The following is a 22,741-nucleotide window of genomic DNA, read 5'->3' as shown; positions in this document are numbered from 1 at the left end:
AAAATTTCTCTACATCAAAGAACTGTCTAGATTCATTGGCATGCAAAGCACACAAATATCTGTCCAGATTTATTGGCACGCAAAGCATGGAAAAATCAAGGACAGCTAAAGATATATGGCAAGATCTATCTGTACCAAAAATTAACCTGTCCAAATTCATTCTCTCTCTCTCTCTCTCTCTCTCTCTCTCTATATATATATATATATATATATATATATATATATATATATAAGAAGGTATATTAGAGTTGGTGTTATTTGTTAATTAGAAGATATGATATATGATCGTCATGAAAGAAACGGCTGGTGTAACAATAAAAAGCATTTTGAACAAAGAATAACGTACATGCGAGAAGCAGTCTTGCAGCGCGGATAAGCACCAATGCATTGCGGTCGGCGGGTGGGCGGTTGCAGATGTGGACTCGTCAAACCAATCGGTGGACTCGAACAATCTCGCTTGAGCCAGTTAGTGCGCAAACCTGGCATGGACTCGAGGTTGGACCGTCGGCCGGATGAGGGAGCCGTGGACGCCGGGAACGTATCAACACTCCTTAGCAACCACTCAAACATTCCGTCAACAGAGAGAGACATTCAATCCCATTTGCCATAAATCGCATCGGCAGCACCCTTTAACGTTTTTTTTTTTACAATAGATGGCTTGTATACTTCTAGTATAGATATATTCAAAAAAAATTAAAAATAATACATCTCAGGCATTTCTTTTTTTTTTTTCTGGCGTCCAGAAATTTTCTGAAGTGATCGGCCATGTACAAGACTATCCAATCTCTAAGCTCTTTAGCCTAAATATACCCAATCTAAAACTTAATATTATTTTTCACTATGTCTGAATATTTTAAAGTAAGAGGTAGTGCCCATTCACGCCGCAGGTGTGGTACCTGCTGAATCCAGCCGATCATTAGCATCCTCCGGGCAGCATCAACGTTTCTGTGAATACATGGCAGCCTTTAACTCTCCGGTGACACCGTCACAAGTTCGCTGAAGAGAGACTCAATATTCGATTCAATTCACGACATCTGTCAATATCTACGTGCAGTCAAAACTTTCCATCCCGCCTCAACTATCATCCCTCGTGCTTGGATCCTTCCACCGCTGCGCTGCCTGTGCCCGGCACCCGCCTTTTTATCGCTGCTTCTCGGAGGACGCTCAGAGTCGCAGAGAGAGAGAAGAATGGGGGGCTCCTCTTTTAATATTAGACAAGAAGAGAGCGCCTTCTTCTGCCCCTCTACTGGCATCTACAGCAGCCCATGGAGATCAACTCCACCACCAATCCCACCTCTCTCTCTCCCCGAATTCCTCCTCTCCTACTCCGCGTCCTCCTCCTCCTCCTCCTCGAAGCCCGCATTCATCGATGCGGCGACCGGCGCCACCCTCACCTACGCCGACCTCCGCGCGCTCGTTGCCGCCGCCGCCCGCTCCCTCGCAGCCCTCGGCGTCCGCCGCGGCGACGTCGTCCTCCTCGTCTCGCCCAACTCGCTCCACATCCCCGCCCTCGTCCTCGCCGTCTTGTCCCTCGGCGCAGTCCTCTCCACCGCCAACTTCCTCTACACCCGCCGCGAGATCCAATCCCAGGTCCAGGATTGTAACCCCGTTCTCATCCTCACCACCGCCGATCTCGCCCCCCAGCTCGACGGCCTCCTCCCCCGCCCGCTAACCCTGATCGAGCGGTTCCTCGAATCGCTCTCCGTCGATCGGACGGTCCCGATCGAGTTCGCCGGCGTGGGACCGGCCGATCCGGCGGTGCTAATGTACTCGTCGGGGACGACGGGGAAGAGCAAGGGGGTGGTGAGCTCGCACGGGAATCTGGTGGCGATGGCGAGCGTTCTGCGGCACGTGTGGGGGAGGGAAGAGGTGTACGCGTGCGTGTTGCCGCTGTTCCACATGTACGGGTTCTCGGTGTTCGTGTGCGGGGCGGTGGCTGCGGGGGCGACCGTGGTGGTGTTCCGGCGGTTCGCGGTGGAGGAGTTGCTGAAGGCGGTGGAAAAGCACCGGGTGACGCGGCTTCCGGCGGTACCGCCGATGGTGGTGCAGCTGGCGAAGTCGTCCGGCGTGGCAAAGGGTTACGGTCTGGGGTCGCTCAAAGAGGTCGTCTGCTCGGGGGCGCCGCTGGCGAGGAAGCACATGGAGCGCTTCGCCGACGGCTACCCCGCCATCAAGCTCGCTCAGGTAACACACGCTCTCTCACGCATCCTTCGTCATAGATCCAATCATCACCGTTGGATGGTGTGATCGGAGGGAGGAGGTTGGAGGGAGGATATATATACGCGCCTAATTTTTTTTTGCAATCAAATAAATATTTATATATAATCTGTAATTGAATTGCTGCATTGCACCAATCTATTTCTAAATGGCACACTATCAAACCCGTCATTTATCATTATAAAAATTATAATAATGATTATTTTTATCTAATAAATTAAAAAATGCTAACTTTTGACCATATAATCATTTTTGGGAAAAAATGAATTTCAAATTTTAAAATATTATTTTATTGAGAAAAGGTATAAAAGTAACAACCATTATTTATGTTATAACAGTCTTTGTAATGGGAACTAACGGCTATCATTTTTCACATTATTAGCATTTAACAACACCGTTTCTTCTAAAACCACCACATCTGACTGATAACAAAAAAAATGAATGCCGCTCTAGTGTTTATTGTGAACAGGGTTCAATTTATAGAACAATTTTCCAACTTGAAAGATAGGTATCATGATATTCATCATCTTCTAAGTGAATGTACTGCATTCTGTGCTACTCATATGAACAGAGAGGCCAATTATGCTGGGGACTGAATAGCTTTCTATGCGGCCCATCATTTCAGAGGTGTTATCTGGAACAGACACAACTCTATGCCGTCTTCTTTGCACTTTTTACTTCTTTTTGACTTTATGAGTTACGGATGTACCAAAAAAAAAAAAAAAATATCATCGATACCTTAGTTTTAAAACAAAAAAAAGGACTGGTGCAAGAATGGATTCAGATGGGGGCATGGGAGAATGAATCTTCTAAGAAAATTTTGAATACGGAAATGAGCATAGCAAGGAATTCTATAATGTTCTAAAAAAAAATTAAAAGAGTTTGAAATAGACGCATCATCTTACAAGTAAAATTCCCACTTGGACCACTTGATTTATATCAAGGAAACATCTGTTTGCATTTACATGTCAATCGCCTACGTTATTAAACAGATGTGATCTATGTGCTATACGTGTGCATGTCCTTGTAGCGTTTTATCGAATTAAACATTTATCTGTTGTTATTAAATTTTTTTTGTGTGGTGGTGCAGTGCTATGGCTTGACCGAAACGAGCGGTCCAATAACAGTTTGTGATGGGCTCGAAGATAGATTGCAAATTTCCATTGGAAGGTTGATCCCCACCATGGAGGCCAAGATCGTTGACGTGCGTACGGGGAAAGCTCTTCCACCAAACGAACACGGCGAATTGTATCTCAGGGGGCCTCCAGTTATGCAAGGTGACCCTGTGCATGGCGGCACACGCACACACGCATGCATGCAAATTAATATTTTTACATACATATATGCATACAAAAACATATGCACGTATAGTTTCCAGATATCTTTATTTATAGATGCAAGAAGAGTATGAGGCTTCTTGCACCATTTCTGTAGGTTATCTGAACAACCAGGAAGCCACATCTCTGGCCATTGATGGAGAGGGTTGGCTGCACACTGGGGATATGTGCTACATTGACAGGCAGGGGCTTATCTACGTCGTTGAGAGGATCAAAGAGTTCATAAAATACAAAGCTTACCAGGTTACTGCTTTTTTACTTTAGTCTCCACTGTAGATGCAAGCAAGCCCTTTATGGAGCTGCAATCTAACTAATGCTGTTTGGAGATGCTGTAGGTAGCCCCAGCAGAGCTTGAAGAGGTTCTCTCCACCCATCCAGATATTCTCGATGTAGCTGTGACATCGTGAGTGTAGATTTAATTAGTAGCAACAGTAGCAGTTCTTGCTGTTGTTATGGCTATTCTTCTTAATTATTTGTGAATCTGGAATTACTTTAGTTTCTATAGGCAGCTGGATGGTAACTAACCTAACATGATGCCATTGATCGAGTACGAATGTAAACAATATCACATTAGCTATCGAATTTGATATAGTTAGATATGGAAAAGATGATCAAAGTTTGCAGAACCCATTGGCTTAGAGAGGGTGCTCTACATAGAAGTTTAAGAAGTTTTTCGATTAACTTGTTTCAAGCTTATATAAAACGCAATATGGTATCACTGTTGATCCCGTACGTGGATATAATATAGAACTCATATGTCTATAGTTCAATGTGAATTTTTTACTTATTTCGTTTGTATGAAAGGTTGTGCTAAATGGTGATATCTTTATGTACATATAGGTATCCAGATGAGGAGGCAGGAGAGATTCCAACGGCATGCATAGTTAGAAAGGCAGGGAGCAAAATCAAAGAAGATGATGTCCTTTCTTTCATGGAGAACAAGGTATTTATTCAACCTGGTCCATTTCATGTTTATCCATAGGCCAAACTAGATACCTATTTGGACAAGTCTCTCAAGTTTGTCATTTGAGCGCACGGACCTATGAGCACGAATCACAGAGTGCTATGCAGCTATGGATCACCGCCATTAAGATATGGATGGCCATCAAATAAGGTAGTACATGAGCAATGGCCTACGCCGTTATTTGATGGCCACCCATCTTCTTATGGCATCCATCCTAGGATGCACAGCATTTTAATTATAGCGCATGGGCTGCACCGCAGAGGATTCTTCTTCCTATATTTTTGTTTTGCCATGTGAGTAGACTATTGTTGGATATCATCCATAGGAAACTAGAAGAAATAGGAGGTCACGCAACCAAACTCTTGCATTATATCCTTCTATTAATGGATGCAAGAGTACGTACGTAATATCAAATAATGCAGAAATTTGCACGTATGGTTGTTATTATAAAAGGCAGATAAGCAAATGCAAGGACAATAAAGACTTGTATCTACTATAACCTTCATGCTTTTCTCAATTACTAGAGACCCTTATGGTCCCTCCTTGTATTGCAGACATAATAAGGCGAAGTTATTTTGCAAATATCAATGCTTTTTTGAAAATTACTATATCAGTTTTTGATATATACTACAACTTACGGTCATTCCGAATACTGTTAGGTTGCCCCTTACAAGAAGATCAGGAAAGTATTGTTTCTGGAGTCCATCCCAAGATCACCTTCAGGAAAGATCCTCCGGCGGCATCTAAAGGATACAGTCATGCAGCATCAGAAGATAGAAATTTCTTCAAAGCTATAGAAAGTATATATTCTCCAGTATCTTCATTCCTTGGATTGCCTGGGATTTGAAGACAGAATATTCAGTCTTTATAGACTGCAATGGGTGGTTAATTTGCTTGATTGATGCTTTAATTTGTATCATGAACATTATATAAAAATCAACTTCATGATGTTTGGCATCATAAACATCATCCAAAATTCAACTTAATGGTCATTGGCTTCTATATGATGACTGCCAAAATCTTTGTTTGCATGATTACAATACAAAAATATGCACATCACCGTGAGAAATTTAAGTGCTATTTTCTTCATGAATCGTAGTAGTTTGATGTGTAGTTGGCAATTACAGGAGGTTTCTGTTTACTGTTGTCGAAGGATCCGTACGTATATCTTCATGAGAACTTTTAAGAAGGATCTTTGTCTCCATGTAAGCTGAGAAAATTCTGATTGAATGGAGAACAAAAATGTTGAAAAATGATTCTTTTGACTGCAGTTGTTCATGCATGCACATATCCCGTTCAAATATATTTAATCCAATGGATCTCCTATAACCATAATTAACTGAAGATTGCACCTGCAGAGCTTGGGGATATATCGTGCAGCCATTCTGAGGTCATTGATGTTGCCGCCATTGCAAGTTAAAATCCACTTCATATATATATATATATATATATATATATATATATATATATATATATATATATATATATATATATATAGAAAAACTGTATAACACCCATGCAGTACAAAACGTTATCCCAAATATTTTAGATACCCTGGATGGCTGGATCAGGAGAGACTAGAGAGAGAGAGATAGGCAGAGAGCAAAGCGGGATCATCCCTTTCATGGCAAGCAAGGTAAACGAGTTCTATTTCCCTAGAGTGATGCTAGATTAAGGCTGCAAATGGGTTGGGTCAGCCTACAACCCGACCAGGTTCCAACCGAATTAGACCCTACCTGATCCATATTTGAAAGCTTGTGGGTTGGGTCCGGTTTAAAAATTAGATCCAACTAAACTCTAGGCCAAGTCTTGGTCTCGTAATTTTCAACCCGACCCAACCTACCTAAGTTTGTATGTCATCCATCTCCAATTTGGGTTAATAAAAAAAAAAGCTTGGTATGACAAAATCTCCTTCTTCACTCTAAATATCTTTTCCAATTTATTGAATAAACTCTCCTTGAAATTAATTCATCTTTTTCATTCTAACAACTATATCTCCTCTCACCTATTTGCACTTATAATTATATCTAAACATTCATAAAAATCATAGTTTGTAAACTTAAGAATGTTAAATTACTTATACGACATTAAAAGTTTTTGAATAAAAAATAAGTTTAAGTTGATTGTTTTTAGTTTTATTTAAATGTTTAATAATTTTATATTCAATTACTAATTTTTATATTTTAGCTATAAAAGAATAGAGAAATACTCAACTCGAACTGTAAACCCAATCTAACCCAGTCCCAACCTGAACTCAACTATTTTGGGTTCAGTCTCGGTCATGCTTGATCCTAACCTGAGCTCGAATGAATTGTTGAATCTAAAATCTTTCTACAAACCTGACATTATCAGCTAATAGGTTGGATCTAGGTCAAGAATCATGATTCAAATATGAGATTGGGTTGGATTGGGGTCAAGCTTGTACTGATCTGACCTGTTTGCAACCCTATACTACTTTGGATGACTATGAGTGTCCAACATGGATGGTATAAACTTAGACTTAGAGACCTAAGGGTTCAATTCTGATTGGTGCTAAGTCCTTGTTTCCATCTAGAATGGCTAAGGATATCCTTTCAAATGATTCTTTGTGGTTATAGCATTGTTTGCATCTAATCAGCAAATCCTTTCATTAAAGTAATACTGGCATGACTTGTGAATGTCTCTTGTTCATGTCACATTGTAATTGGCACTTTTCTTGCGGTTCCATTCCATATTAAAATTGTAAAAAAAATCATTTACAAGTAGGGAAATCTGCAAAGTATGCACAAAAAAGACATACATTATAGACAAAGCCTTCTTTTTTTTTTTTGACATTTCTTTATATTTGTGGGATACAGCATACCTAACATGACAGATTGTGAGATATAATAAGGTCCAAAACTTCTAATAACGTTGTAAGCCACTTAGCCACACATTTATAGGGTTCCATGAAAGACAAGATCGAAACATCAATGCATCGTGCAAGTTACGGTGTTTTTGAAATGAAATCACATTAATAAGTATTTTTAAATTAAAATTTAAAACTTATGCTCTTTGGAAGTTAGGGTTTAGACTTGAATACGATATTTTAAGGGTAGGCTTATACTGCATTGCAAGTGGCCAAGTAAATTGTATCTTTCTATGGGCATTTTTATTATTTCTTTTTAACCAATGTCAACTTCGAATCACTACGAACCACTAGAAGAGGGGTAAAATGGCCACTCGAAACAAATTTGGTTCTTCTAATTGCATGCTTGCATTAGGAGTTCATTGAGGTATCCAAGCAAGGAGTGCAACTATGAGATCAACGTGGAGTAGATGGACAACTTTGGAGTCCAACTACTCTAAAGAGCAACAGCGACCAGAATACAGTAAATCCATGGCAAGATAGTGGCGTGGAGGATTGCAAGCTGGCCAATGATGCAAAAATACGTAATCTCGGTTAGAAACTATCTAATAATAGAAAACTAAGCAATTGCGGATGGTTGTAGGCAAGTACAAAGTCGCAAGTATAGTATCTGATTCATTAAACCAATTTGCCGCAATACTTTTAACTTCTCTATAGACATATGTCACTTTATAGGGAAGTAGAGCGCACTCATTTTCTAATTTTACGTCAAAAAATGAAAAATAGTTTCTATAAGATTGGCTCTTTTATTTATTATCATTTGACCACCGATCAGGAGGCTTGTCCGATCTACTCGAGCACGAAGCCTTTTGGGTGAGCTCGGATTAAAGACTTAGACCAAGTGGGCTAAACTTAGGCTAAAGATTTAAATCTTGACTTTTTTTTCGCTATTTATTTTTGTTAAATGTATATGTAGACTTAATTAATAATTATTTTAGAAATATAAACTTAATGAAATAATAGGTATACCGTAGATCTTTGACATATTAAATTATTTTTATTTATTATTTTCAAATATATTTTAAAATAATATTATTAGTTTTTTAAAAAAAAGTTAAAAAATTGGTCATGAAGCCCGAGGCTCGGCCGGAAGCTCGTGGGCGGAAGGACCGCTTCGGGTAAAAATATAATTTTATGGGTCGATCGCAGAACTTTCCAGAAAGCATAACTTGGGCAACATTGGAAGAAATTATAGGAAGAAATTATATCAGATCTCCGAAAAGGGGAAAAAAATATAAAAGAAAAGGCATTGCCAGCTGGCGGCTCTGCCGAAATCGACGACGCATCCCCAAACATGACCCCTGGCTCGCAAGAATTCTTGGGGCGGACGGCAGATGCTCCCAGACTCCGCGGCTCAGCTCCGCAATCCTCCGGAAACACCGGGCTTCCACCAACCCCGAACGAATAGCACGACGACTTTAAGAGTCGTGTCAGCAAATCGGAACAATACTACGTCCAGCACGAATCTGTAGACTCCACGCGGATCGCATTCGACCTCGTCGTAAACTCTTTCGTTCTTCCGCCGCGCACCAGACCTAATCCGCTCGCTCGGTATGCCGTCTTCTTCTGGTCCCACCTCCAGGCCCCGCCGCAGTTTCCCCTCAAAAAGTCTATTGAGCCTCCAAACGCCCCCCCGGCCGCCTGTTTCCGTCTTCGCTCCGAACAACCCTTCTCGCTCGCAGAGAGATCGGATCGGAGAGGGGGGAGAGAGAGAGAGACGGAGAGAGAGAAATGGTGGCAGGAGGCAACATGCAGTATAATAATTTGGGGAGATCGGGGCTGAAGGTGAGCCAATTGTCGTACGGATCATGGGTGAGCTTCGGGAACCAGCTGGACGTGAAGGAAGCGAAGGCACTCCTCCAGTGCTGCCGCGACCACGGCGTCAACTTCTTCGACAACGCCGAGGTCTACGCCAACGGCCGCGCCGAGGAGATCATGGGCCAGGCCATCCGCGAGCTCGGGTGGCGGCGCTCCGACCTGGTGATCTCCACCAAGATCTTCTGGGGCGGCCCCGGCCCCAACGACAAGGGCCTCTCGAGGAAGCACATCGTGGAGGGCACGCGGGCGTCGCTGCGCCGTCTCGACATGGAGTATGTCGACGTCATCTACTGCCACCGCCCGGACGCGGCCACCCCCATCGAGGAGACGGTGCGGGCGATGAACCACGTCATCGACAGGGGCTGGGCCTTCTACTGGGGGACCAGCGAGTGGTCCGCGCAGCAGATCACCGAGGCCTGGGCCGTCGCCGGCCGCCTCGACCTCGTCGGACCCATCGTCGAGCAGCCCGAGTACAATCTCTTCTCCCGTCACAAGGTAGGGTTCCGAGGATCCATCGTGCTTGTTTTATAATCTAGGGAATTTCTTCTCAATTCGTCCGTCATTTGCTAGCGGGATCCAAGATTAGTACGGCGATCGCGATAAATCTCATTGGTCGTTAAAGATTTAGAAAATAAAGCGTGATTCCGCAACTTATTCGAGTCTCCTTATTATTCGAAATTGAGAAAAAGACTATGCCTTTGACTGCGACATTCATCCATCCTCGATAGAGGTAGTAAGCTTCGTGTATTTGAAATTGCAGGTTGAAGCCGAATACTTGCCTCTTTACAGCACCTACGGCCTGGGCCTTACCACATGGAGTCCTCTAGCTTCTGGGGTGCTTACTGGCAAATACACCAAAGGGAACATTCCACCTGATAGTCGATTTGCCTTGGAAAACTACAAGGTAATCCTGAATCTTTCAAATTAAATTAAAGTTGCCCGTTATTGTGAATTTTCTAAAGCGGCGCTTTGCTCATGTAATGGCTGCAATTTACGACCTAAATTGAGGATATGAATATGGTTCTTGTATCTGGGAACTTCAACATCATTTTGTTTCAGATTACGACTTGAAATATATTGGATATTGGTTTTGTTCTTCTTTTTCTTCTTTTTTGTGACATTCAAATACATGGTTTTGTGAATTCTAGATAAGTTATTGATGAGATTATTGGAAAAGGGATATTTCCTTTATCGCTAATCTTTTGGAAAGATGGATGCGTTTTTGGAAGCGATTGATGCATATTATGGAGCTCAACCCATGATGAAGATTCTGTGGTTGTAAAATATTTAGTTTCTTGATAAAGTTTCAAAAATTTGCTTTCTAAATGTCTGCATATTCTATCTTTTGCTGTTTTATTGCTCATTTCGTATTTGATGAATTTTTGTTCATTTCGATTGGTTCTGTGCTGAAGTTACTGCTAGGAGGTCCTACACTTGGTAATTAGTGAAATGCTGCTAACACCTTGTTGGTATGTTGAATTTGCCGACTGGTATCATGTGCCTTGCAGAATCTGGCTAGCAGATCATTGGTAGATGATGTGCTTAGAAAAGTTAACGGACTGAAACCAATAGCGGATGAGCTAGGTGTACCTTTATCTCAACTTGCAATTGCTTGGTGTGCGTCGAACCCCAATGTTTCGTCAGTAATTACTGGTGCCACTAAGGAGAGTCAGGTACATATTATGTTGATATTGATTTTCTTTGTTTTAATTTTTTTTATATTTTAATTTTTGCAAGATATCTTTGTTTCTCTATTCGATAAACATGAAACTGTATACCGGAACATGTGTTACTTTGACTGTTAGAATCTGATCTATCTAGTGGGAAGGTCTCTGTATCTCTGCCTCTTTCCACTGACTTGGAAAGCCAGTAGGTAGATGCTTAAATAATTGCTGGAAAGGGTAGGAACACTAAATAATGCTAAATTAGTCAATATTAATAAACATGTTAAAACTGTTATGGAAATGTAAACCTTTTTAATGTTTACTCTGTACCTGGACAAAATATGCTGTTGCTAAATATATTGCTTTGGAAATGTACGATATAAAAATATTTGTGATAAACAAGCTTAGGACTGAGGACAGTTAAGTTACTATGAAAATTTAATAAACACGAGCAAAGTGTTGCAACCAACCATTTCCAATACTCTTTATAGAGAAAGTACTCCTCTTGTTTCATTCAAATACTAAAATTGGATAATCTTAATCCCCATAATTATGTCTTGTCATTATCAAGGGATATTTTAGAAGATAAAAACAACTTTCACAAAATTTCCTGTTGTTTGTCTTGAGCAATATGTAGGAAAAATCTTTAGTTTATCATTTTGGAAGCAGGGAAGCAAACATATTGAAAGATATAATTGAGCAAGACTTTGTTATGGAAGAAAAAGAAACTGATGTCTTTCTGGGTGTCGGTGTTTGGCTGTGTTCTGAATGCATAATATAACAGGCCACTTATCTAAACAATGATAGAAGAGGAGATGATACATGTTGACTGAACTAGGTTGGTAACATTTAGGAATGTTAATGAATATAATAACTTGAAGAAGGCTGCAAAAGGATTAGACAGGTGCAGGGGTGAGAGTGATATTTCAGGGCTTCAGGGCATCACAAGTGGATTTCTTGGATGTGATGGTCGAGTTTTAGTAAAACAGATTAAATAGATATAAAAATAATGGGGTTGACATGTGGTAGAACTAGGATTTAGAGAGAAAAATGAATACCAAGGTCAAGTGAGGGAGTTGCATCATCAAAGAAAGAAAAGCAGTGAAGAAAATCTGTCTGGGGTAGTGATGAATACCAGGGCTTGATTGCAGCGTTTTGACTTTGGTCATCCACCATGATTCCAAGGGGCTTTGCTTGCAGAAATAAGCTATAGACTAGTTAGTTTTTTTCTTTGTTGTAGTCTTTAGGGTGTTGTATTTCTAAATGATGGACATAAAACCATTTTGCAATGTAATAACTGACTTAGATGTGGTATAACTTATAATTAAAGGACACTTCGATCAATTTAACATAGCCTTATAGTATATGGTTTATCAGATAGTATGATAAAATGCAGTCAGTACAAAAGGAGGCTCTGCAAAGAGGAGCCTGTGTTTATGTAGGTGGGTGAAAGAAGCATGTAGCCTAGGAAAATGTTGACTGAAAGCAATGCATACCATTTTAAGCAAAAAAGCAATGCATACCATCTCTAGGTATTGATTGACAAATATGGTGTTTTTGTATTTACTGTGTTGTGCATGTATGGATAGGTAAATCACTGGTTAATCACCGGTCATCTTTGTTTCATCCCTGCTGCTTAGTTAGCGACACAGTTTTTGGAAAGGCAGTGATAGCCATTGAGTTTGTGAAAACCTTAATTTTCATGCTTCCTTTATGCTTATTCTCTGGCATGCACTAATACTGAAACTTTCATACTACAGATAATAGAGAACATGAAAGCTCTTGATGTAATTCCTCTTTTGACACCTGATGTGCTTGAGAAGATTGATGCAGTTGTTCAAAGCAAGCCCAAGCGTCCAGAATCATACAGGTAAATTCACAACCAATTCCAGTAGACCCTATCTTTTTTGACTTTTGATTCATGATAGAGTGCATCTGAGAATGTATCAGACCTGAGAATGTTTTTTCTGTTGGGATTGGTCTTGTTAAGATGATTAAAAACATTGGATTTGTGTTGTTGACATTATGACATTTTTATAGTACTTGAAGCCTGATATGGAAGGGCAGTTTGAGATTATTTTTATGATGCAGATTTCTGAATTTCCATGTTTTCCTGGTGCGTATTATGTTGTTGTGCTATCTTGTATTCTTTGTGGCTTATGTTGTTCCAAGGTAAGGTGATAAAAGTTGGCTAATTCTATTGTGCTGATGATTTTGTTTTTTCATGTTGAGATGATAAAGAATTAGATTACTTATTAATTCTTTGCAAGATTGAACTCTAATAAATACTGTCAGTTCAAGGTTGCTAGATCTCTAGATAGTCGAGGCCTCTTTGCAGCAGTAGTGGTCTTCCTCTGCTCCTATGTGCTGCACTATAAAGCTTGATCCGATGCAATTTAGATGTGCAAAGTCATAGTGATTCCAGACTCTGCACCAATGTTGTCTAAAGGGAATCCCATCGAGCTATACGTAAAACGAGATAGGCATATTAGTTTATGCTATACTATAGGAGGATTATCTATTAGATGTGGGGCCTGCATCTGAGTAATTCTAGTCTTGATTCTTTTGAGATTTTGTCTGTATAGAGATTGTCTTGTATTAATCTAGGTTGTCTTGCATGACCAACATAGTGACCCTTGTTGTGGCCTTTGTTTGGGGGTGAGTACTTGCTCTTTCCATCCACTGGGCTTTATGTGACAGATTTCTAACTTTTTCCCTTTTCAGCCACCATTTCCTGGTTGAGAGGACTATGCTTCCCATCATCTTATCACCAATCTGAAGTTCTGAGACATTTTTAGTCTTGCTAAGTCCTGGGTGTGATCATAACTCTTTTCATTTATGAGCATTTAAGTTACCCATTTATAAGGTTCTTGTGTGGTTTTCACGCTGCTGTGTTGCTACAGATCTTCATATACTGTGTACACGGATGCGCATTCATCTCTGAAATTTTTCATAGTACAGCTGGGGCTGACCTGAAACTGGGGTTTAACCAATCCTTAGGTCTCCTCTATGCGAGCTGATTTAGCTTGAGCCCAGACTTGGCTGTAAAGGCTAGGCTTTGGAATGGTAGTGCTGGACTGGCTTATTGATATGACCCATTTTTTTCTGTAGAGCCCACATTTTTTGAGTAATTATCTCTGATGGGCTTGTAAATTGGCGTAAAACCTCTTCAATCTCTGGCTATATTTTCTTTCTATATTGAGGAGATTCACATTGCATAGGAATGAGTCATGGTTCATAATTTTCAGTAGAAGTATTGCCAGTTTAGGTAATTAATAGATTACTTTCTAAGCTTTGAATTAGTAATTATGAACCTGTTGCTCCAACTCACAATTAGCAAGCCTTTATGATTTTGTTTCCGAATACTTGCAAGATCTAGGATTGTTTGTTTGAGTGCCAGACACTTGTTCTCAATTCATGACGACAAGTTAAATGATCTAATCCTTGTGTGGAGTCTTATTTAGAGTTCCACTCCTCCGTTCCTTCCACTCTTCAGTGTAATTAGTAGCTGTTTTTGTTGCTGTGCAAGTGATTGGAGCTAAGCCTACATCTGCTTAAATCATTAACACTTGAGCTTAGATTTGCTTACGGTCTTTGAGTTCCGTTTCGAGGAAAAGGCAATTTCAGCTGACCAGAAAAAAGTAGGCAGAAGGCTGAATCCTTGGAGTGGTATAAAATTGCCTCGGGGATCCATGTGATCTTCAGAAGAATCTTCTTATGATTCTTCTTCTTCTTTTTCGTTTTGGAACAATCTAATGTCGATTGCTTTACCTTGCATGAGAACATAGATTTCTTCGAATAATCTATCACGCAGCAATTACCTTCGCAAGCGATGCTGATGAACTGAACTGCATCTCGTCATTTAGCTCTCATATGAGAGGGAAAAGGTAAATGAAGGGAGGAGGGGTTGAGGGTTTGATCTAGCTTTGAGATGTCGACCTCGATAGCCGTGCCAAGCCGAAGAACAGGGCTTTGAACCGTGTCGTTCAGGCAGATGCCATGATCGGCATGTCCCTTCCGAAAGAGCACAGAGAATCTGACGAACCCGAGCAAGAGATCCGTTGTTCTTCGAGTCCGACGCCGTGGGCTGTTTATACTTCTCTGGTATCTCTTAAGGTTTGACTACGATGAAAGATTCAAGGAAACAAATATTGCGCGTTATAAAGATGCTTTATCAAAAATGATGACAGAAAAGTTTAGTTAGTTTGGAAAGTTGAGAAAGGAAGTCATATTAGAACTGTCAAATTGTCAATAAATTTAAGATTAATTGCAGTAAAACACAAGACACGTTTATTCTTTTTTTTTTTTTAATTTGCAGTTGCTACTTTCGATAATTTCATTCAAATCAAGCAAAAATTATAAAATTAAGGATTCAAAAGATACTTGGCATGACTAAAACAAAGAGTGGCATGATTCCCCCTCCTGACATCAAATCATATATATATATATATATATATATATATATATATATATATATATATATATATATATATATATATTTGTTTCCAACATCTAATTAAATTATCTTACTACAAAGCCACGGCCGTTGAGAATAAAAGGAAGCCTCCCGCGACAGAAGACAATTCCAATATACGTATGATGTGGATAGACATCCGAACACGAAGACTGCGACCATTCTGAAATTTGAGATCTCAAGTGCTCAGAAGGTTTGAAGTTGAGCAAAAATAGACAGGAGAAGGAGAATATTAACCCAGGGATAAATCTTCATTGATTATGTTAGAGAGGTTGTAAAATGCAACCGTCTCTTGCAGGCCTACTCGCTTAATTTACAGCGAGTTGCACCCAAGGAAAATCAAGTCATAAAGCAGGAGCGTCCTATAGCTTGCAGACCTACTCGTTTTGGTTCCCATCATGAATAGAGACAGGTCTTGGAGGGTGCCAGATCTTCAACGCATCTATTCCGGGAGCAGAGTTGAAAGCAGGGTGGGCTGGTCTGGGCTATGTATATAGCATGTTCTATAGGCTAGAGCAATCCTTCTTGAGGCCAACTTGACCATGGTAATTGGCTAAATTCACAAAGCACTGAGACATTTGGGGCATGGTAAGTGGTGATATTGCTTTTCAGGCCGAGCATATTTACAAAAAGACTAATAGGACTACAGATTAGGTGGCTTGCTAACCACTCCGGAGGAGCTGTGGGTTGATAAAAGAAAACTGCCTAAAGCATTTCGAGATTTGCTATTTTTTGTTTTTTTTGGATACATCTATACTAGGTGTATATGAGCGATCAATTCCAGCAACAACCAAAAAAAACAAGGGTCAGGTTGTACAGACAGGTCCAGTTTGTCACAGATCCGACTAGTATCCAACGTTCGACCGGGACCACCGCTCATAAGAAATCCGATCTGGAAGCATCCTAAATTTACAAATGGACCAGGTCCAACTGCAAATACCCTACACAAGCCCATGCTGGGGCCCAGTAGTGAGAATTGAGTTCTTTAGCAGGGCCCAGCAGCACACCTTTTTGCTCTGCCGACCATTTTATTCCGCAGTACCGAAGCATGCATTTGCTATGCGGTGGGAATGTTTCAGTTGGATCCCTGTCAGCTCCAAAGGTGGTCGTGAGACATTCGTTTCCAGTTGCCGGCACATCGTTGTGTTTTGTGGCGTGGATACATTGTCCCACGTAATTGGAATACACCTTTCGACAGCAACAGAACAGATACTCTCATCAATGTGGGCCAGAAATAGTCTTAGTGAGAAGACACTGCCCGGGTAGCCTTAACTTGCACCATCAGAGAATTCTGCCATGAGAGGCACGCAGAAGATTTCATCATTTCCTGATTACGATGGGATAAAGGCGTACGAAAAACATCTTAGATTTCCAGAGATCGTATTCTCCGGTACAGTTCAGGAACATGCCTCTCCACCAACATGGTGATGGTAGGTACAGCAGGGTTCAAACAGAGCTAAAGCCATATTCCCAGATCCATTCGCAGCTGGCACAAAGATACCAAAAAACATGCATTATAGATTCATGGACGCCCTGCATCACGGGCAGAGTCGGATAAAAGCAGCTGGGAATTGCCAAATACAAGAGCAAAAATACTGGGGAAAATTTTTGCAAGTCGAGAAACAACAGTGAACATCCAAAATCATCTATTTCACTTGGATATGTTGAAACAGATAAACCTCATCTTATCCCTCAAATCTTGAAGCAAAACAGGCAGCAATACTTACAGTATTGGAAGCACCATTCACATATAGTTACTGGTCATGTGCATGGAGCTACAGAGAAATTGAAAACATATTGGTTGGTGTACTTAGCAACCCACCTAACAGAAGGGGTCATTTAGCCAAAATCAAACACAAATGGATGGTTGTGATCCTGGCTTGACCCGAGAGAAAAGCAAAAAGGAAACGACCTTGTCTTTCTCTATTTCTCTACCTTTTTCTTTTTCTCTATTTAGTCAACAGCACTTGTTCTTTCATCTCCTTTCAAGGCTTGTAAGAGTTATTGGAGGATTGGAACCTTGCAGCTGCAGCAAAATCAGATCAGAGTTCAAGATATCAGCATCGAGTCATTCCGCCCAAAACTTCACAACTGTGATCTAATTCTAAAGGAAAACTGCAAAGGGGCATGTTGGTCGGTCCCATCAGATTTGTTAACTTCCACTTGGATGAGCCATGGTCATGATATTTAGTTCATTTTGGAATACCCCATGCTTAATTATGTTTATATTCAGTGTTGGCAGAATAGAAGAATATTGATAAAGGCGCATCAAAGTCTAGTGCCATATATAATGGTCTGGATTGATATGAACCTAGTTATGATTTTTATATATGATTATCAGTATACTAGAAAGCTTGACTTTCCTATGTTGATTGCAGAAACTCACTTACCAAGCCCACGGGCATCGGAGGTCCTCATAATTCTAAGTCTCTTGACAGTGTCCAAGAACATCCTGTATTTAACACACAAATCAGAATTAGAGTACTGCATACCACGCAACCGTGTGAATGTAAGGTAGAAAAATAAGAATTAACATCTTGTGCAGTTGCAGAAATATTGATCTAAAAGCAAATCTATGTCATGTATGAATACCGTAGCCAAGCACCCTATGCACTTTTTTCTACAGAAATGGCATTGGAGACACCACCATACCAACATCAAGTGCAAGAAGGCTGCCATTAAGCAATTTGCTTGCGATGCCATCCTAGCTCATTTGTTGTAAGTATGGAATGGAAAGAATGCCTACCCCCAAGGGACATCTCCAACCAGCATCAAGTCCCCATCCTTGTCTTCATAAGTAAGAGCAAATTCATAGGAGCCCCCCCACAACTTTGAGGCCTTCACACCATCTGCATCATCCACTCTGACCAAATCAAAATTTCATCCATGCCAATATTATCAAATAATAATAATAATAATAATAATAAGAGAAATAACTTCAGCCCTTATTTTGTACATACAAGTAGACTGCTTCAAAGCAGTTTTACCTCTTCAACAGTAGGACTATGGAAACCATGCAATCAACAGTGAAAGGTATCATGTTTCTATAACCACTTATTAATCTTATGCATCTTACAATATTTCAGCTAATATGATTTCTAGTGAACATACCCATAAAGAGATCGATTTAACTACAGCTAAAGCAAAACCAAGGGAATTTAGGAGGCTGGAGCTTACAGACGCAACAGGTACTGAGGGCCATCGCGGGTTTGTGAAACATGAGCTCCAGAGCGAGCGCAAGGGTTTCATAAGAGCGATGAGCATTGAGATCCACCTTCCTCCCAATAGGATCTCCATCCATGTTCACCTTAACAAAGCGAGAGCACCCAGCAGCCCTCCCTTTGTTATCCCGACCATCGATCCCATTGGCTTCCTTCATATTGGTGTTGCTGCTGTTGGTCTTCTTGTGGGCGGCAGAATTAGTCCCAGAGGTGTTGTCTTTCGATTGGTTAAACAAGCTGTTCATCCTGAATGCCCTTATAGGTGGCCATCCCACCACTGCCTGACTGCTCCCAGATGCAAATTATTTGTAGCAAAGAAAAAAAAACAGTAAATAGCAATCCAAGAATTCTCCAGATATCAACAATTCATGCCTACCATATCTTCATCTTTCATTTATTTTTTCCCTTTACTCTCCCTTTTCTTTTGATTGGCATAGTCATGCTATCACTAGCCTTGATGCATCATTTCCCATTCTTTTTTGAAGCATAATATCATTAAGTTGAAGAGAGATACCTTTTCTTGAGCTCCCAAAATGGAGTTAAAATGTATCAATAAGTTAGGAGTAGTAATAATGCTGCCTTATTTGGGAAGGAAGTAGGGTAAATAAATTGAAAGAAAACTTTACTGAGAAGGAAAACTCAAGTGGGTAATAAAAAAAATATTTCAACAAAAAAGGGTTCCTAGTTATTAGAATATTGGAAGAATAAGCAAGTGCAGAGTATAAAAAATAAGAGTAATTAGATAGAACCTGAGCAACAATAACTTCATGGATCATCCAGATCAGAAAGAGATAAAATTGAATATAATATAAACAAAAAGCTTGGAGAAAACCAAAAAAGAAAAAAAAAGGTAGACAATATCATGTAGCAGAATATAAACCGGGACGGTTTTCCTTTTCAACATTAAAAAGAAAAAAAAATCAAACCCAGACAAAATCCACAAATATTTGAAGAAAAGAAGCAGAGAGAAATATAAACCAAAATAACAAAGAAACCCATTGCATGAAAAGCCCATTTGCAAAAGCAAAAAAAAAAATCCGATAAGAGTAAATAAAGAGAGTCTAACGCTCACCTGGGTGGGTGATCGGATCCGACGACGTCCGGAGCAACGGCGTCCGCGGCCCTCTTAGTGCCGGCGACGCCGTCGCCGCCGGCTCCACCGGCTAAAGCAGCGGAGGAGGAGGAGGAAACGGAGGATGTGGAGGACGACCTAGGCGAAGGACGGTACACCAGAGAAGGGAAGTCATTGGCAGTCAGAATCCTGCAAGACTGCCCCCACGGCGCAGCCGCCACCTTGCCGCCACCACCGCGGGCGGCATTCTTCGCCCCCAGGCTCAACCCCAGCTCCAGGTCCTCCTCGTCCTCATCTCTCCTCCCCTCCTCCGCCGCCTCCTCCGCGGTGGCGGGGTGCGAGGAGGCGGCCTCCGAGAGCCCCACGTAGTCCTCCACCGCCTCCGCCGCCGAAGTCGACCCCGACGAGGCTGCTCCTCCATTGAAACCGCGAACACCTTTCATCCCTCTCTCTCCAACTCTCTCTCTCTCTCTCTCTCTCTCTCTCTCTCTCTCTCTCTCTCTCCCCCCCCCCCCCCCCCGTGGGTCGCAGAGAAGTCTTCTTCCAGGGTTCAAAGAGAGCGGTGACGGGAACGGAGGATGGTTTCAGTGGTGATTCCCCTTTTAAGCAGTGAGGGTTTGGGAAGTCGTGTGGGGGTGAAAAGATGGGAGCGAGGAGAAAAAACGAGCCAAAAGTAGGGAACTGGGAACAGGAGACAGGGTTCACAATGGGTGTGGGACTGGGTACGTAATCTGGTGCTTCTCTGTAATGGATATGATGCACCTACGCATGCACACCCAAAACTCGCCTACTGCAAACAAAGCTTTGATCTTTCTGTTATATTTAATCACATACGTTACGGCATTAAGTTAATTTTTGTGTTCATTTAATCAAAATCACTATATTATCTTTTTTTCTGGTAGAATATTATCACTGTATTATTTATAAATAAGTAGTAAAATATTAAATTATGACTGTTAATAAAATTTTCACTAGTAAGGAATCGAAGAGCGTTACAAGGGCCTTGGCTTAGGCCATTTAACTGTCGCGTGATAAGAGGTTAAACAAATGACTGGTTGGAGGTCCGTCCGCGGCCCCTCGCTTTTGTCTTTGTCTTCGCGCTTAGTTTTCTCGAGGCAAAAAGCATGCCCACACCGATCCACATAGCCCCAAAATGGGACACCCACGGAGGGGACTTGGATCAAAGACTAATGTTCGCGTCTAGTTAGGGTGCGGCTCAGCTGCTCCTCTCAGGCAGGAAAAAGACCGGGCCCCACGTTCGGACGCTGCCGTGGGGTTCGGATTGCATCTTTCACGTTAGGACTTAGGACGCTGTCGTTGGATCGCGCCCCGCACACCTCTCAAAGCACCCCGAACTTCTTCGTTCGTCCACGTTCGCAGATCTTGAAGCGACCATCGCGCGATCCAGCGGTGGATTCGCCGAAGGAAGGTGAATGCTTTTTTTCGCGCGAAAGATACGACCACTGTCGGCTGCCGTGAGCCCCGCCAACCAGGATGGCAACCGAACTGAGAGAAAACGGCCCCTTAACGCCGTTTTTTTAAAATATTATTATAATAATTATAGGCAAAAAAATTTAAAACTAAAAATGGTAATTTATAATCTGAGTCGGGCCTCTAAAAATATTAATTTATGTTTGATATAAATATATTTAGGTCATAAATAGGCCAATTCATTTAAATTTGTCCATTAAATGGGTTGGATTCAGATTTAGACTTTTGATCCACTTAATCTATTCTGACACATTAAATAATTGGGTTGGATTATGGTCCGTTCCGTTTAAACTGCTTAAAATCTATTTAATTGGTAAAAAATTTGTCTAATTCATATAATGTGTTTAATAAATAAGTTACATAGGCCGAGTCGAATTATCTATTTCATAAATAAATTAAATTTAAGATTAAAATTTTAATTGATTTAATAAATAAATCAAATTTAGATTGATAAATTTTTAACTCGCCAAATTTGTATGTCCACGATCCGATTTGATTGCCACCCTAGTCGAAAGCCCTCGGTGGTGCGACTCGCGAACGTCGTCAAGAGGCAAATTCTCGGTTCGGAATATCTTATCGAGAATATGTCGGCGATATCCTGTGCAGCGGTACCCTACAGTTGTTTCGATTCCGGAATTGGACCACCTCCGCAAAAGCTGCCACCTTGCTGGCAGGAGAGGAAATATAATGATACAAAATTAGGGTAAACCAGTTCTGGGGCAGCACCAGCTCGGCCGGCCTTGCAAGTGGTGGTCCTCAACAAAAAGGCTCCCGAGGAGGTTGGGGTGGCATTCCCTAATTTCCCTTTCTCTGAAGAGACAAAGGTGAGCAAAGGAAGATGCCTGTCTGCCTAATGGAGGCTACAATAATACTTTCATAGTTTCCATGTGAATTGAGAACAAAAATAATGGTAGAAATGTGAACTTCACCCTCCTACGATCCTCGGATGCTATGTTATGAGTTTGGAGTTGCGTAAAGCAAGTGTATCTTCTGCTCCACGATATTTGGACGATGGTGAGAAAGAGCGTTACATTTTAGACTACCCATGTATATCATAAAACTAACGGGACGACCGATTGGGTGACGGTATATATAGCGAGCCATTCAGAAGGCACCTTATAGACTGGAGAGGGAGAGATGCCCGAAGCATTTCGGAACTTTTTATTTTTCGATTCTATTGGATGTATTCGCACCCGTGATGTATGAAATATCTATTTTAGCAACAAAAAAAAAAAGAAACCGAGTGCATCAAGTATTATTATGTGGCATGCTTTGATTTCCATAGAATTGATAGAAAATTCTATTATGGAACACATGTTGCACATCTATTGCAGCATTCTCTTGCCAACATATGGATCGTGCTCGCTTCTGGTGGGGGTCGGATCTTGCAGAGATTTTCTTTATCAAATTTAATGCTTTATATAATCCCACCTTTTATATCGGTATTTTGTAGGTTAGCCAATTATATCCTAAATCTCTCTTCACTCTCAAGCGTGATTCTAACCACCAACATGCTCCATTTTGGTGCATGAACTTCGCATACATATATATAGGGATGTTGATCATGTGTATTGTCTGTATTCGATACCATTATTT

At 41.0% G+C, this 22,741-nt stretch overlaps 3 protein-coding genes across 3 annotated transcripts; 2 read left to right on the top strand and 1 right to left on the bottom strand.

Annotated features, from left to right (window-relative positions):
- Nucleotides 1-1,131: 1,131 nt before the first annotated feature.
- On the top strand, nucleotides 1,132-5,396 carry LOC103714910 (putative 4-coumarate--CoA ligase-like 8). The gene is made up of 6 exons (XM_026807624.2): nucleotides 1,132-2,184; nucleotides 3,308-3,494; nucleotides 3,652-3,797; nucleotides 3,890-3,957; nucleotides 4,395-4,497; nucleotides 5,178-5,396. Exons 1-6 carry the CDS (start codon nucleotides 1,189-1,191, stop codon nucleotides 5,313-5,315), a joined length of 1,638 nt encoding a protein of 545 aa, XP_026663425.2. The 5' UTR covers nucleotides 1,132-1,188; the 3' UTR covers nucleotides 5,316-5,396.
- Nucleotides 5,397-9,025: 3,629 nt separating this feature from the next.
- Nucleotides 9,026-12,987, top strand: LOC103714896 (probable voltage-gated potassium channel subunit beta). The gene is made up of 4 exons (XM_008802345.4): nucleotides 9,026-9,718; nucleotides 9,984-10,127; nucleotides 10,732-10,896; nucleotides 12,648-12,987. The coding sequence occupies exons 1-4, from the start codon at nucleotides 9,137-9,139 to the stop codon at nucleotides 12,759-12,761; spliced, it is 1,005 nt and encodes a 334-aa protein (XP_008800567.1). The 5' UTR covers nucleotides 9,026-9,136; the 3' UTR covers nucleotides 12,762-12,987.
- A 3,953-nt stretch (nucleotides 12,988-16,940) lies between these two features.
- On the bottom strand, nucleotides 16,941-20,304 carry LOC120104212 (auxin-responsive protein IAA10-like). Its single transcript, XM_039114947.1, has 6 exons — nucleotides 20,169-20,304; nucleotides 19,655-20,133; nucleotides 18,539-18,867; nucleotides 18,108-18,210; nucleotides 17,752-17,813; nucleotides 16,941-17,387 (listed from the first exon to the last, which is right to left on the bottom strand). Exons 2-6 carry the CDS (start codon nucleotides 20,095-20,097, stop codon nucleotides 17,347-17,349), a joined length of 978 nt encoding a protein of 325 aa, XP_038970875.1. The 5' UTR covers nucleotides 20,098-20,133; nucleotides 20,169-20,304; the 3' UTR covers nucleotides 16,941-17,346.
- Between the last annotated feature and the right edge of the window lie 2,437 nt (nucleotides 20,305-22,741).

This window comes from Phoenix dactylifera, chromosome 17 (assembly GCF_009389715.1).
Source record: "Phoenix dactylifera cultivar Barhee BC4 chromosome 17, palm_55x_up_171113_PBpolish2nd_filt_p, whole genome shotgun sequence".
Classification (NCBI taxonomy): Eukaryota; Viridiplantae; Streptophyta; class Magnoliopsida; order Arecales; family Arecaceae; genus Phoenix; species Phoenix dactylifera.
The sequence above is the reverse complement of the archived record's forward strand: the minus strand, read 5'-3'. Positions and strand labels throughout refer to the sequence as shown.

Excerpts from the sequence above, each read along its gene's own strand:
- LOC103714910 (XM_026807624.2), top strand. The coding sequence starts at position 1,189 with ATGGGGGGCTCCTCTTTTAATATTAGACAAGAAGAGAGCGCCTTCTTC. Across the intron at positions 3,798-3,889 it reads TAAAATACAAAGCTTACCAG|GTAGCCCCAGCAGAGCTTGA; the intron begins GTTACTGCTTTT and ends GAGATGCTGTAG. Across the intron at positions 4,498-5,177 it reads TTTCTTTCATGGAGAACAAG|GTTGCCCCTTACAAGAAGAT; the intron begins GTATTTATTCAA and ends GAATACTGTTAG.
- LOC103714896 (XM_008802345.4), top strand. The coding sequence starts at position 9,137 with ATGGTGGCAGGAGGCAACATGCAGTATAATAATTTGGGGAGATCGGGG. Across the intron at positions 9,719-9,983 it reads ATCTCTTCTCCCGTCACAAG|GTTGAAGCCGAATACTTGCC; the intron begins GTAGGGTTCCGA and ends TTGAAATTGCAG. Across the intron at positions 10,897-12,647 it reads GTGCCACTAAGGAGAGTCAG|ATAATAGAGAACATGAAAGC; the intron begins GTACATATTATG and ends TTCATACTACAG.
- LOC120104212 (XM_039114947.1), bottom strand. The coding sequence starts at position 20,097 with ATGAAAGGTGTTCGCGGTTTCAATGGAGGAGCAGCCTCGTCGGGGTCG. Across the intron at positions 18,868-19,654 it reads GGATCCGATCACCCACCCAG|TCAGGCAGTGGTGGGATGGC; the intron begins GTGAGCGTTAGA and ends ATCTGGGAGCAG. Across the intron at positions 18,211-18,538 it reads CCTCAGTACCTGTTGCGTCT|ATGGTGTGAAGGCCTCAAAG; the intron begins GTAAGCTCCAGC and ends TGGATGATGCAG.